We start from the raw sequence: 15,902 nt of genomic DNA, 5'->3' as shown, positions 1-15,902 counted from the left end.
TGAGCAACCAATAATGTAACTGCAGGAATCTCAACACATGGACATTACAGCAACACGTGAAGACAGAGCAAGAGTTCTCAGTTTTTATTTATGTATTAACTTTTTTACAGCCACTTAAACACATCAACAATTTATAAAACTATTTACAGTTACATACATAAGATCTGGAAGCACTTCATCACAGTCGTCTCTTCAAGTATCGTATCAGAGGAATGGATCATAGACGTTCCTACAAAGACAAAACAATGCCAGTGAATTAAAGGTCCTTTAAGATGTGTTGCTTCCAAGTTTCAATCATATTAACAAGACGTAATAATACATTTTAGATTTAAAGGATTTCTCCCACTGAGTGAAAACCAGTGTGACCCAGTAAGGGGAAAAGGAAATTTAACAGTTAAATGAGATATATAAGAAATTAAATTACATTCACAAATTAGATAAAACATTTTACAAAATAAGAAGTAATAATAAAATGGTATTTATCAGACTACATTGATTTTGAGAACCAATAAATAGTGATGTGCATAATTACCTAAAATAATCACAATTTCAACTTTTGTCATTTATTAAAATATTTTTTTTTGCAAAACATATCGTGAACATTATGACATTCCTTAAGGAGAATGTGCAAAAGTGTATTACAACCTACAGGTCACAGTAGATCAACAAAGACTCTAGACATTCAATACCAGGTATAACTGAATAATATAATATTTGAGTTTTTGTAGAAAAATGCATGTTTAGACACTTTTAAACACAGGTTCAGTCCATCCATCAGGGTTCACTGCCACCTGTACTTCAGTTCTGTTACCCTTACTAAAATAGTACGATTTGGAACAGCAGGTACATTAATTTAAAAAGATGCACATTATGTGTTCTCTGTCATTTTTACAATGGCCTGTGGGCTGGTTTTGAGTGCAGACACAAGCAAACATGCATTTTTTCTATTAGCATCACCGGTTACATTATTCTGAACAGGCTTATTAAAGGCTATCTTATAATAATAATACATTTTCTTTGTAACGCACTTTTCATTCAGGGAATCTTAGAGTGCTACAAGAAAACACACACATTTAAAAACATTAACAATTATAAGCCTTCTTAAAAAGGTTTGTTTTCAATTTAGCCTTATCTTATCTTATCCTACCTTACCCACAACACTGAACTGAGTTTTCTGGTTATAAGAAAGTTAAAGGTATTGTTGACGATGTTTAGCTTCCGGGTGGATCATCAAGCCTATTGGTCCTCCTAATTGTCAATCATGTTTACGAAAGGCCGTTGTACGTGCTCGTGCTCGTGCCCGGTGCGCAACGGGTCCTTTGAAAATGGATTTTCACTTAGCGGTGGCGAGTCTGACATAGTGGGAAAAGTGCAAATCTTCTTTTGTAAGGTAAGCTTGTCTGACCGATGTCCACACCAACTTGTAAACAGAGCTGTGCACGAGGAATACGGGGCTCGTGCACGCTCTCCCGCACATGTAGGCGTGTTGCGCATGCGCGTTTTCTTTCAAAATGTGGAGAGGGCGTTTCTTTTTTAAACATCGTCCACAATACCTTTAATAATTAAAGGCACACTGTGTAACTTTTGACCACTCAGGGCGCTATACCTGTAACTTTCACATCAAGCGCCCCCAGTGGCCCCAAGCGGCACAGCACTGTCGCAAAAAACAACAGTCAGTCGGGCCAGACTCCGCTGTCTTTTGATTGTGTATGCAGACAGTAGTTGACCTGTAATTTCGGGATAAGGATTGGCTCAAAGGACTGGGTCGGTAGAGCTGGGGTGCAAAGCGGGGCTGGGTTTGCGCTGCAGCTGGAGAAGCATCCGCCGCCCTTCTCTCCCCGCCGCCGAAGACCCGGTGCTCAGCCCACCTCGCCGCATTGGTGGCGCTCCCCCCCTACTCCCTGGCCTCGTCGTCCTCCACCCACGGCGCGAGCCCAGCCCTGCTTTGCACTCTAGCCAGACCGACCCAGCCCTGAGAGCCAATCCTTATTGATTTGACTTGCAGACTTTCCTCACTAAAGAATCCACGTTTAACTCAACTATCACAGCGATTAGTGCACCCATTAACTCAACATGAAACTACCATATTGTGCTCTTTTGGCTGTAAACAGAGGCTAACTCGTTTCAGCTGCCCACAGCAATGATGTGAGGTCGAGAAATACCCGTATGTTGTGACGTCATGTGGGAACTATATATATCCGAGTCTGTGGTCACGTGACTGCCGTAAAATGAAACTTTCTCCAGGCCCTTCAGGTCACATGACCTGGCCAAAGACGGTCCGTCTCTCCAAACTTACATAGTCAGTATTTCAAGAGGGAAGCCCCGCTCGGAGCATTGATACTGTCAAGTGCTGTATATTGGCCTGAGGAATCATTTAAAACAACTCATATGGGTCAACTCTTTAGGTTAAAAAGTACACGGTGTGCCTTTAAGTATTTATGAAAGCTTTTGAAAATTGTCAACAACAGTACATCAGAACCTTTAAACCAATCAAAAGCCACTCACCCCTGAGGGCTTTAATGTCATTGGTGAAATAGTGACACCATCAACAAACACTGAATTCACGTAGCCTTCGCTATGGAAAAAACCATCATCTTCGTCGCCGTCGTCACAAACGCTCAAAGCCTCCTTCATCTTCTCCGGTAAGAAAGACTGAAACAGCACTACCACACACCCGATGATGGTGCAAAGCACACCTGAAAAATATGACCGTGAATGACCCAAAACATAATAAAACACTTATGGATTGAAAGGGCAGCTTCAGAAATGCACCTGTAGCCAGAGCTAGCCAGAAGGAATGGCTGAATTCAGCCACGAAGGAGTCGGACCCGATGGAGAAAACACACTGAGGGACGTTCATGATGGTGGAGAAGGATGCCATGGAAATAAAGATGAACGCAGCAGTGGCTAACATCATGTATCCGGCGTACAGGACGACTGGCATGGAGAGGAGGATGTTACTGAGCAGCCAGCAGCAGAACGCTGTCCTGAGGAGCAAAAACATCTATCATTACACATCACGCACTCACTGGATTCAGATACATCAGTGCAATGATAAAACAAGCAAGACTGAGGCTCTCCAGGACCAGGACTATCTCAGCCCTAATGAGCTAAAACTAATTATAGGGAGGTCCAATTATTATTATTATTATTATTATTGTTATTATTATTAATATGTAATGTATGTATTATGAGTGTCAATGACCGCAGAGGGTTGCAGGGGGAGGGGACTCTACAAACATATTATATTTTTAAGGTTTAATTGAACAATATTGAAAGGGAAAAAATCTGAATCAGAATGACTTTAATGATCCCAGGAATTGCATTTGCTACAGTGGGTCCAAGTAGAAATTATAACAAGGTAAAAAGAAACACTAACAAGAGACAGATACATGACTATAAGTTAAAAGTGAAAGTAAACATAGAGATGAGAAAGTATTGAAGAAGAGAACAATTATGTGATTTTGGAATCACATTATTAGTGTTAAAGCCGTAAAATATACAATGTATTGTACATATAATAAAGATGAGTCATAATCACCAGAGGGTGGCGGAGGCGTATCTACCAGAGTATCTGTACTGGAAGATGAGGCCACACGGATTGCTCATAGTAAATTTCTCAGCAATGTAGAGGATGGGGTTTGGTAGACCTCGCTTTAGAGCTTCCTCATAGTCATCATCAATGGTGTCGTGCCAACTGAACATCTCGTTGTAGTTTATGGTCTCGTTGAACTGAATAACAGGTTTACCTGTCCAAAAAAAAAAAAGCCAGAAAACACTTAAAATATCTGATGTCTTGATGTTCTTCAGAGCTCCAACTCAAATTATAGCTGCTGCGTAGTAATGGTCAGGGCCAGACAATTTTGGCCATTACTGAGCAAAGGTTAAAGCAGAACTAAGTAACTTGCGCTTAGCGCTCCCCCTAAAGGTCCTTTTGGTTATGTCACTGTCATAAACACTACACACCCCCCGCCGCCTGCCCCACCCCACAGCTACATGTGCACCTTTGCTCTACCAAGACAGTAGCAAATGATCACTAATACAAAATCCTAATACAACAGTGACACTAAGGCTGCTTTCACACATATAGTCCCATGTGACCATGTGAACAGTAAGAGGAAGAGAGACACGTAAAATAAATGAATGATGTGGGAGTGATACGGAAGGGAGTGTGGAAATGTGCTGACAAAGCGGCTCTGAAAATGGATGGATGAATATTTGTGTGTGTGCTGCCTGATGGAGCGCTGGGTTGTGAGCGTGTGCGCTTGTGCTTGTTGCCGTGACGATGGTATGTGATTTCTGCTGAGCTGTCACTGCATGGAGTTGCTCTGTTCCTTGGACAAAAGTCTTCTCTGCTTTTTTTTTGCTGGCTCCGCCATGATATCAGTTTGAAAAAAGTTAATTTGTAGACAACCGTGTGCAACCGTGTTATAATCTAGCTTTAGTTTGTATTTAGCTGCCGTAAAACAGTACGTGTGGCCATCGGGTCGGAGGCAGGGAAAGTGGCAAATGCTGTTTTCTGGTCAGAGAAGCAGGGCAGGGGGGATGAAAGACCCCCAATCACCCCATAAACACTTGTATTACCCTCACAGGGACTATGAGAAGGATTTATTAAGGTGAAAAAGTTACTTAGTTCAGCTTTAAATGGCCCAGATTTAAATAGTGCTTTTATGACCAACTAGTTCCAAAGTACTTTACTATATCAGTTCATTCACACACCATTAATATATATATATATATATATATACAGCAGCAGTAGCAGTAGCAGCAGCAGCAGCAGTGACTCACCTCTGAGTGTGACGTTAATGCCGTAGAGTCCAACATGCAGGCCGATGTCAGCGTTAACCACTACGTTACTGAAAGACTTGTAGGTGGCGTTTGTGGTTACTTTGCCCTCGGCCCAGTCATTGGTAAAGTTTAAAGCTGCAGGGAAGTCGCATAGAGTGAAAAACAAGAACAGGAAAGAGAGAGTTTCCACAAAAAATATACAAAAACTTACCAACAATCACTCCACCAATAAACAAGCTGATGATTATTCTGAACATCCAGAAAAGCCGCTGTAGAGGAGCATCAGAGAACTTCAGTTGTGTTGAAATATGGAGCAGAAAAAATCCACTGGACTTCAATATTAATTGAAGATATTTAATCTCATTTATGAGCAGTTTCATGTATTATTATCGAGCCCATCACGTGATTATTTTACATAGAGGAAAATTGGTCATTATTTAAAACATGTTCCAGATATCTGTCTTCATACTTTGCACCTTGGTAAGATAATATTCAATCCTATCTTTTATTATCCTATTTAATCTGGAAAATGTTTGGATTTTAAAGCTCTTGCCAATTCTAATACTAAATGTTTGCCTTTGACCTAAAATATGTTTGACAGTCCTGATCTTGAATCTGAGCAACGTTAATGCGTCACATTTTCAGTGACCATTCTATCTCACACAGTAGAGACTTTAGCATTGAATTGGCCGTACTCACTGACTTTCCTCGAATCCCTGGAAGAATTAGAAGAAGACTGATCGCTAGCACCACAAAGACTAGGATTACAGTGAGCAGGCGGTCACTGAAGATAAAAGACGTCCTTTGCAGGGGGTAGAATGGGTAAATATCATTGTAGAAAGTCATCTCTGCTCCAGGTGCAACAGACGACGCTGAGAATGGACAGAATAACAGAGAACGAGTGATACAGAAACTTGCGTTACGTAAAACATGTCATATTTATTCATAAAAATTGTTTTTATACTACTTTCAGCCAATGCTACTTAATGCTGCAGTTTGTACTTTTTTTTGGTTTCATTTGGTCAAAAATCCATAATCACATCTTTGAGCATATTGTAATTCAAAGTGTTTCTGAGGAGACAGTGAATATCTGCTCCTTCTCCTGGTTTTATATTAAGGCTTTAGAAATACAGGCGCGCAATGCTGGATTTCAGCCAATCAGAGATCGTTTGGTAACACTTAACTTTAAGTTTTATACATAAAAGCTGATATTACGCTGTCATTAGCACGAATAAGGTGTCATGAAGGCTGTCATAAAGTGTCCTTTGTTACCGTAACCCCTAACCCTTAACCAACGTAGCTCCAGGTGTCATAATTTAGCGAACGACACTTAATGACAGCCTTATGTATAAAACCTCAAATGTCTACAAACACGTGTGCTCCATCAGCTGTTATGGCCGTCACTATTGGCACGTTCACGTACCATCGATAGTAGAAGTGTGAAAACGTTCCAGCAGACATCTCCAACGCGGCGATGAAGACTGAATAATTTTACTTTGAAACTTTTGCTTGGCTTTCCAAACACTGGTCCAGTTTGCTCCCCACGCACAACCCGGTGACGCTTAGTCACGCCTCTCCAAGGATGATAAGGCGTGTATACGTATATGATAGAGTGATGAAGGAAGGAAACCGATATATTGCAGAATGGCAGATATCGATACTTAATTTTAAAGCCGACACAGCCTTTAGTGATAATGGGCCCATAACATCATGTATCACTAGAGGGAGCGAATGCAGCAAGGACCTGATTAGAAACATCCTTAAGAACTATATGTACCATCATCACACATGGTTAGACACAGGCATGTTTAACTTCTATCTAAAATAAATGACAAACCTCTTTGCTCTGCTCTTTAATGTAAAACAAATGAAAAGCAAAGAGATCTTCCTCACCTGAGAAGCTGTGCGTGGAGAAGAGGAAGGTGAAGTGACTGTGGAGGTGAACGTACACTTGTTTTATAGCTGCTGTGTCACCAGAGGAGGCTTAAAGGAGGAGGTGTATCCATTCCACATACTGAGGTCACATGGGTTTCTACACTGTGCAGCTCATGCTAGTCTGATTACAGTTACACCTTTTCCCACTACTTCCCCCTGCCTTCCTGCACAGCATTTCAAGGTAAGAAGTCTATTCTACATTCTTTTATATAATATAATCAACAGAAAAACAAATATATTCAACATTAAACCTCATTTCAACAAAGTTGAACTTAAACAAACATTTTATTTCTACATAAAATTATACAAAGTTGTTTAAACTTTGGCTGTATTTAATATTGAATAGTTTTGGTTTATTTTTAGGCTATAATAAATAATAATTAATTTTATTTAAAAAGCACCTTTCAGGCCACCCAAGGACACTTTACAATAGAAACTGTGTAATACAACACGTCATTACTTTATTTCGTGATATAGAATTGGAAGTTAGTGAATTTGAGGGCTTAAGTGAGGCCAAAGGTAAATGATGTAATGTGTAACATGTTTTTCTATCCCTGTAGAGCTCCTTCTCTCCTCTTGGCTGATAAAGAATCTCTCGCTCCAATGGATGTGCGTAAAAGGCTGTGGAGAGTTCTGCTTGGTTTGCTCCTCATTGTCGGTGAGTAACGACCCACGTTGCTCTCGTTTCTCTCGGAAATGCATGAAAAGTAACGTGAAGGGGAATCGAACAGGTGGCGTGTGTGAGCGGAGCTGGGAGCGGCCGCGCTTTGACGGCTGGTACCACAGCCTGGGGAGCCCCAGGAGGGGTTCAGCAGGTGAGCACAGACACACTGTGATTAGAGACAGACAGACAGACCTACCGACACAGGGACTGACTCTCTTCATGCAGGGTCGCCCCTGGTGCGGCTGGTTCCTGCTCAGTACCAGGACGGCGTCCTCCAGCCGCTCCACGAGCCGCTGTTGCCCAACCCACGCGCTCTGTGCCGGGCTCTGACCACAGGACCTGCGGGGTTACCCTCCTCCAGCAACCGGACTGTACTGTCCCTGTTCTTTGGTAAGAACAAGATTTTAATAAATAATAGAACAGCGGTATATTGATCTATTATAATGGATCTAAAGTGTTATTGGGTTAGTAAAGGAAACTATAGAGTTGGAACGATACACTAAGTTCACAATACGATACGATAAATCAGGGCCGGCTTTAGGTCATTCAGTGCCCTAGGCAAGAGTGAACTTTGACCCCCCCCCCATTAATGAATGAAAATAGATAAAGTTTATTTACACAGCGTGTACACATGTACTCCGATTTTTTAAAGTAAGATTCGTTTTTTTTTAAAAATGCACTTAAAAATGACTGCAGACATCAGATATATTGTCAAAAGTGCAACTTTATTGCTGTGATTGTCCTCAAGGGTTAAAATACATAGAACAATCCCAAAATAAAAAGTAAATGAGGCTCAACAATTACAAGCTTTAACCCAGGTTTAAGCAAAAGTGCAACAGCAACTTCGCAGTAGCTTCAATTTTCTGATTAAGAAATCAGATAACTACATATTTTATAACATATAACATTACAATTAAAGAAAAGCAAACTCTTCCCTTAGCATCTCAGCATAGTGCGAATAAAAAATTAAACATGCCTGTGGCACACATATAGCCTACTCAAGCGGTAAACAAATGTGAACAAAGAGGGGGCTGGCTCACATCGGAACGCGAAAAAGTCTAAAAAGAAAAAAACTGTGGTGAGGAAAAAATTAAAATTAAATTAAATTAACTTTTTCACTTTAATAAATTAATTTTTTTTTAAACTCGAATTTGCAAAATAAAAATCGGTTTTATCCACAAATTTGATTAATCGATTAAATCAATTTTTTTTTGCTCAGCTCTAACACATTATTATTTGTTTTCAATATCTAGACAAAACAATACAATTGTGTGACACAACAAACCATTAAAAAAAAAATTTATACAACCTATTTAAAAATGTAGAACAATGCACATAATACAATAACATAACACCTACAGGTGTAGTGCAAATGTCTCACGCGAACAATAACAAAAATGGCACAAAATCCAAAAGCAATGTAAAACAGTGCAATCAAAAGTTAAAGTAAGATATAGAATAGATAGAATAGAATGCCTTTATTGTCACTGTACACATGTACAATGAGATTAAAAAAGCCAACTATACTCACAGTGCAAGAAATAAAGAAATACACAATGTGTACAATATAAGCATAGGACATAAATAGTACATGAAAGGAGATGAAGTGAAGTATGTACATTTTGCATAAATAATAAACAACTTCATTGCTATATACAGTGGCTGGTGTATAGCACATTATCTATATATACAGTTCAATTGTGTTACACAACAGTGGCTGAGGAGAGTCCGTGGGTATGAATATGAGATCAGTGCATATGTGAGAGTTCAGAGTGGTTATTGCTTTTGGAAAGAAGCTGTTTTTGAGTCTGTTTGTTCTGGTCTTAATGCACCTGTAGCGCCTCCCTGAAGGCAACAGGTCAAACAGGTCAAAGCCAGAGTGGAAACAGTCTTTGGTGATGGTTTTAGCTCTGTTGAGGCAGCGGGAGGTGTAAATCGTCATCAGGGAGGGGAGAGGGCAGCCGATGATCTTTTGTGCTGCCTTCACAACTCCCAAGAGCCTCTCCCTGTCTGCAAAGGTGCAGCTGCCGTACCGTACTGTGATACAGTATGTGGAAATTTCTACTTTCCTGTTTGGTTTTACTAGTCAGTAACACATATTCTAAAACCAAAGAACACAATGTGCAAACAACACAATAGAATTATATAGAATAGATCAAGAATTAAAATATAATACATATAAATATGGGTTGAACATTAGCAGGTATAGTTATAGATTTTTAATGTTAATATTAAATGAAGAGAAAACATGTACAGTGACTGTTAAGGGTGTGTTTCAACCTGTCGGGAAGGCCGGCCTTGCGATAAACGATAATTGGTTTTTGGAAAGAGAAAAACCAAAAAAAATATTGCAGTGCTTTTTTTTTAACTTTAACTCTGGGCATATGAACATAAATAAATAAAAACAAAACCATAGTAATCTGGTTTCTAGTAGATATAGGCAATATATACCTTCAACTGGTTTAGCCCAGACATTAGTTTTCAAAATATGCAGCGCAACACTTACCCATGACTTCAGTGACGCCAAATCATTTTAAATTTAAATTGACATTTGGAAACAATTTGCAAAGGCAATGGCTATCCGTACGGTTGTCGTATCAATATACCGACATTCTATTCGTGCGCAGCGCCCCTCATTGGCCAGTTTAGGTCACGTGACTAAGACTAAACCTAACCCTAACCCTAAAAATTGTTGCGATATAGGGTTATAACCCAATGCTAACCTTAACCCTAAGACGCTACGTACGTGTACTTTGGTAAACGTACCAATAGCACCGGGAGTTTATTCTGTACGGCAACCGTACGTATAGACACTTTCAAGTGGAAATAGTGCTTGAAAATGCACTACACCGCACAAAACGACTGACGGTTTATTGTAACAACCTGAAATGAAATGTGTAAAAAGTTTGAAATACAACAAAATATACTATTGTTATAATAACAATTATATCAAGAAGAATGACACTTTTGATACGTGTGCTTTCATGATCTAACTTTGCAGGTTACCATGTTGCTTTTGAAGTTTTTGACTCCAGACTTCCAGGCTGCCCTCCTGAGTTCATGAACATTGCAGTTCCTAAGGGAGACCCTGTGTTTGACCCCCAAGGGTCTGGAAAGGTTCTGCTGCCCTTCCAAAGAGGAATATGGGACAAAGAGTCAGGACAGAGTCCCAGTAACCCCAGAACACCAGTAAATAATCCACTGTGTTTAACCGCATATGGTTATAAATGCATTATTGTTATTATTCATTTTATTAATGAGGTGTTTTCCTGTGTGATCTCAGGTCAACCTTGTGAGTGCGTGGATAGATGGCAGCTCTATATATGGCCCTTCTGCTTCCTGGTGCGACTCTCTCAGAAGCTTCTCTGGAGGACTTCTGGCTTCAGGCTCAGAATGGAACATGCCGATTCAGGGCAGAGGAAGAAACAAGGTTTGGAGCGCTGCAGATCCATCGACCGGAGAGCACGGAACCAATGGCCTTTACGGTACTTACTCAAATATATTGATTACGTTACGGTGTGTGGAGCTGGACCTTAGTACATTAATATTTCAAATTCATTTTGTTCTGAGAGGGTTTTGAATGATATCTGTAAAACGATATTGTTTTTTTTTACAATCATTATAAAGCTAAATATTGGTTATTTCAGCCACTATTAGGGAACAGGTTAGTCTTACCTACAGATGCTGTATTGTTGCTATAGTAATCCTCACTTGTGTTAAATGGTAAGTAGACTGTTATGTAAAAAAATGACAAGATAAATAATTTCACTACTTTTTCCTCCTTTAATGTGACCTTTAACCTGTACAATGCAATTGAAAAACAAACTGAAACCTTTAAAGAGGAAAAATAAAAAACTTAGGATAACCTGTTTGCGTAAATACAGTATGCACACCCTGAAACTAATACTTTGTTGCAGCACTTTTGGCTTTTATTAAAGCACTCAGTCTTTTTGGGTAAGAGTCTATCAGTGTGGCACATTTTGATGAGGCAATATTTGCCCACTCTTCTCTACAAAACCGCTCCAAATCTGATAGATTGCGAGGCCATCTACTGTGCACAGCCCTCTTCAGATCACCCCACAGATGATCGGATTCAGGTCTGGACTCTGGCTGGGCCACTCTAAAACATTATTTTGTTGCTGTGGCTGTGTGCTTAAGATCATTTTTGTGTTGAAAGATAAAGTTTCTCTTCATCTTCGGCTTTCTAACAGAAGCCGAGGGTTTTGTGCCAACGCTGCCTGGTATTTGGAACTGTTTATAATTCCCTCCACCCTGACTAAGGCCCCAGTTCCAGCTGAAGAAAAACAGCCCCAAAGCATGATGCTGCCACCACCATGCTTCACTGTAGGTATAGTGTTCTTTTGGTGTTGTTTTTGTGCCAAATATACCTTTTGGAATTATGGCCAAAAACCTCGGTTTCATCGGACCATAACACATTTTCCCACATGCATTTGGGAGACTTAAAATGTGTTTTTTGTAAAATGAAGCTGGGCTTGGATGTTTTTCTTTGTAAGATAAGGCTTCCGTCTTGCCACCCCACCCTATAGCCCAGACATTATTTGAGGTTAATCAGAGGCACTTTAAATGGTGACAGGTGTGTGCTGACTCCAATTTAACATCAGCTTGAATGTGATTTGTTAATTCCGAACACAGCCCCGTCCCCAGTTATTAAAGGGTGTGCACACTTTTGCAACCTCATTCTCTCAGTTTTTTATTTTTACTTCACCTTCCTTAAAGGTTTGTTTTTGATTTTCAATTGCATAGTACAGGTTATACGTCACATTAAAGGTGGAAAAAGTTGTGAAATAATTTATCTTGGTGTCATTTTTTTCATCAGAAAAACCTGGTGAGTGTAGACTTTTTATATCCACTGTATATATTAGAAGATTTGTGTTTCATATTAAAATGTGATAATGGGAAACCCAAATCTTAATAATGATAACTGAGAAAGCTGCAATATAGAGATTCATTAAAATGTTTACAGATAAAGTAGAAGGTAAAAAGTTGAGGGTTTTTTTCTATATTTTGGCTGGTTCTTTTCACATGTTGGAGCAGGAAATGATCCAGTTATTCTTTCCAGGATTTAACAAAACACTGGAGCATATTCCTGCGTATTCACAGCCTAGGGCAGTGTTCGTTTTAACAGCAAGTTTTGATGTAGTTTTAGTCATACTTTCAGACTTTTTTTGTTTTTGTTTTTTGTTACTAAAATGCAACTTAATTTTAGTTCAAATTTAGTCATCAAGACTAATTAAATTATATTCTAGTTTTAGTCAACTAAATGACATCGAGAATGTAGTCGACAAAATCTCTTACAGTATAGTCGACTAAAATACGAAGCGTAAGAGTTCATGCATTTTTTTTTAAAGCCTCAATTACCATTTATCAACCTGACAATGGATGATATTAAGGCTTGTCCTGCCTTACACGGAACAAAAGTAGTAGTTGTGATTGGATTTTGTCCAATGTGAATATTAAAGCTTAGTTTTTGTTAGACGACGAAGATAACAATATATTATAATTTACAGGATTTCCACTAAGAATTTTTTACAGCATAGGGGGATTGCGTGGCGCGCGAGCGAGCGTGCGTCACCGGCGCACAAAATTTTAAAATGTATAACTTTCTGACGGCCAAATTTAGTGAAGTAAAGCTAAAGTTGGGTTTGGTTTTGTTGGTTTTTTAAAACGTTTGTTTCAGCCTTACTTTAAAGCTAAAAGTTATTTGTTGATTTGGTGAAGGTGAAGATGAATGTAGTTATAGAGTTACTTATGCTTGGTATATATATATATATATATATATATACAGAGGACATGCACGCGCACACAGGCAGGGCAGCTAAGGGGCGGCAGGGGTTCTCCGGGTCATCATGTAACAACAGGGGCATCGAGCAGATTGCCTGTATTAAATTGACAGTGCGGCGGATGTATGTGTTTTTCGGTTATAGAGATTCAAAAGAGAGTTTAAACAACCCGTGCACGCCTGGAAGTGGCTTTTGTATCCAAGTGTGCAACAATTATTACGACGGTCCCGATTAATAAAGGAAAAATCCGCCTACGTTGCTGAAAATGGAGTGTAGGGGGCGCCATAGCTCCATAGGGGAGAAAAATTATAATGCCGAGGACCACTACACTCAGCAGCGTTGGCGATAACCCTGATTTAGTTTCCGTTCACATGAATGCTGTAGTCTAGTTATTTTCACTTTAAAAATTATGACGAAAACTTTTGAAAGTGTCTATTCGTACAGTTGCAGTACGGACAACCTCCAGTGCTATTGGTACGTTTACCAAAGTACACGTACGTAGCGTCTTAGGGTTAGGGTTAGGTTATAGCCCTATATCGCAACAATTTTTAGGGTTAGGGTTAGGTAAAGGTTTATGGTTAGGTTTAGTCTTAGTCACGTGACCTAAACTGGCCAATGAGGGGCGCTGCGTGCGGATAGAATGTCGGTGTATTGATACGGCAACCGTACGGATAGCTACTGCCAAAACCTTTAGTCAACAAAACTGACACTGGTCTGGGAAGGTTGTCAATCCATCACGCACACACATACACACACCACACACACGCGCACACACACACACACACAGTGAGTCAGGACAGGTCGAGCCTGACGTTAGTATTGTGTAAAACTGACCAAAGTTAATCCTTACCTCTATGCCTCTGCAGCCATCACCAAACCAGTGTTTTGTTGTACGTTGTCACAGGTGTGTAGTTATAATGTTGGGTTAGCTAACAGTTAGCTCTGTCATCAACAGCTGTGATTCACCTCAGACCACTAATGGAAGTTCCCTTTCCTTTAATGATCAGGGATTGTCATTAATCACCCTAATCGCTATCTGTGATTGCATTGCAGCAATAGTGATGTAAATCAGAGTATTTCCTGTTGTTTGTGTGATCATCTTGTGTTTCTAGAGTTGGGAAATGCCTGGGCCAATGAGAATGTGTTCACAGCAGTGGAGGGGATTATCTGGTTTCGCTATCACAATTATGTGGCCTCCAAACTGCACAGAGAACACCCGGCGTGGCTCGACGAGGAGCTCTTTCAACACACCAGGAAGATTGTTGTGGCCACGTTCCAGGTAGAAGGAAAAGTCTTTCATTTGGTGCAACTTGGATTTAAAGTGGAAGCAAGCTGCCTCCATTCCCTGGAACAAGAACAAAACTAACACTGTTTTACACTTTAAGATGCTGTAAATTCCTTTACTACTAACTTTTTGCTCATTTCTAAACACTGGAGCTGACATTGCACAAGTTGAAAGAGTCTGAGTCAGCATTCAGACTTTATCCTATTTTTCGCATCATCTAACCTTGCTCAACATGGATCTGCAGCTACCACCTCTGCCCGTGTCATCAGACTAACGGGTCTTAGTGGCCTCATTTTCCCATCTATGGAAACGTGACTCCAACAGTGCAAACATGTCTCTTTGAGAACTGAACAAATGTCTTTGATGTGAGCAATTTGAAATGATAAAAAAAATATTCAAATGATGAAAGGTGAAAGCATCAAGCTGTAGGAATGTATTATTAATGATATTAGAACCTGAACCTGTATTCAATCAAACTTCATCATCTTCCAACTGAGGCCTCTTTAAATATAATTTAAAATTTCAGCTTTTTTAAGCTTCACTTCAGACCAAACGTTTATCAGTTTAACATGCACACTGTTTTTATATTGCACCTTTTTAATATCTTGTTTTAATGAATGTTTATCGTTTATTAATCCAGCACATCACGCAGGAAAATTGTTGAGGAAATACTTCTCTCTGTGCCAAGAAATATGCATAGTCATGCACAGTTTTACTGATTTGCTGATCTGACTCTGTGTTAACATCAGAACATCGCCCTCTATGAATGGCTGCCTGCGTACCTCAAAGACCTAAAGCTGCCTCCTTACCCAGGTGAGATGTGTGCGTACATGTACGTACACGTACAGGTGAGCATAGATAATGAGCCATGACCATAAGCCGTGGTGAGGTGAGCTGTTGTTAATGGCACGTTGGCGTTAGCAGAGTTTTCCTCTGCTGAATAAGCACCTGACCAAAAAAACAATATAAAAACAACAACAATAGTCAGAAGATCCTGTCCCATTCAGGATGATCCTGTTCAGTTATTTATCGTGCACTCATTAAGTGTTTTTATACGTTGCCCTTCTTGCTCAGCAGTTTTCCACATTGTTTACCAGGTTACCAGAAGTTTGTTGATCCAGGAATCTCCCCTGAGTTTGAAGCTGCTGCTGCACGGTTTGGCATCACTATGGCTCCACCTGGTGTTTACATGAGGTACTGAGGCCTAACCTTTGCACTTACCAGTCATAATATTGATCAACAACTCTGTGAATGATTTGTTGGTGCTTATTTGCTTATGTTTTTTAATATGTTTATTTCATTAGTTTTTATTGGATAAGAAAAGTTAATGATTTTGCTGCAGTCTTTCTTTTACCTCCGCCAAGGAGGCCATGTTTTCACAAGTGTTTGTGTTGATGTTTGTTAGCAGGATATCTCAAAAAGTTCTGCA

At 39.7% G+C, this 15,902-nt stretch overlaps 2 protein-coding genes across 3 annotated transcripts in view; one reads left to right on the top strand and one right to left on the bottom strand.

The window, feature by feature from the left end:
* Window positions 1-111: 111 nt before the first annotated feature.
* Window positions 112-7,741, bottom strand: duox2 (dual oxidase 2). Of its 2 annotated transcripts, none has more exons than XM_028451407.1 (8): window positions 7,584-7,741; window positions 5,488-5,660; window positions 5,000-5,057; window positions 4,789-4,923; window positions 3,542-3,749; window positions 2,773-2,987; window positions 2,506-2,696; window positions 112-229 (listed from the first exon to the last, which is right to left on the bottom strand). In XM_028451407.1, exons 1-8 carry the CDS (start codon window positions 7,606-7,608, stop codon window positions 218-220), a joined length of 1,017 nt encoding a protein of 338 aa, XP_028307208.1. In that variant the 5' UTR covers window positions 7,609-7,741; the 3' UTR covers window positions 112-217. The 2 variants fall into 2 exon arrangements, with proteins under 2 accessions (XP_028307208.1, XP_028307209.1); XM_028451408.1 differs by lacking the exon at window positions 7,584-7,741 and adding an exon at window positions 6,682-6,727.
* The window catches only part of duox (dual oxidase), a 27,970-nt gene continuing 18,914 nt past the window's right edge, over window positions 6,847-15,902 (top strand). The window contains exons 1-9 of the mRNA XM_028451406.1: window positions 6,847-6,904; window positions 7,284-7,381; window positions 7,455-7,538; window positions 7,613-7,777; window positions 10,389-10,576; window positions 10,671-10,872; window positions 14,301-14,467; window positions 15,223-15,286; window positions 15,571-15,667. Coding sequence (XP_028307207.1) covers window positions 7,327-7,381; window positions 7,455-7,538; window positions 7,613-7,777; window positions 10,389-10,576; window positions 10,671-10,872; window positions 14,301-14,467; window positions 15,223-15,286; window positions 15,571-15,667 — 1,022 coding nt within the window. The 5' untranslated portion in view covers window positions 6,847-6,904; window positions 7,284-7,326. The remainder of the gene's footprint in view (window positions 6,905-7,283; window positions 7,382-7,454; window positions 7,539-7,612; window positions 7,778-10,388; window positions 10,577-10,670; window positions 10,873-14,300; window positions 14,468-15,222; window positions 15,287-15,570; window positions 15,668-15,902) is intronic.

The sequence above is a fragment of the Gouania willdenowi genome, chromosome 6 (genome assembly GCF_900634775.1).
Source record: "Gouania willdenowi chromosome 6, fGouWil2.1, whole genome shotgun sequence".
Taxonomy (NCBI): domain Eukaryota; kingdom Metazoa; phylum Chordata; class Actinopteri; order Blenniiformes; family Gobiesocidae; genus Gouania; species Gouania willdenowi.
Note: the sequence above shows the minus strand (reverse complement) of the source record. Positions and strands in the feature narration are given on the sequence as shown.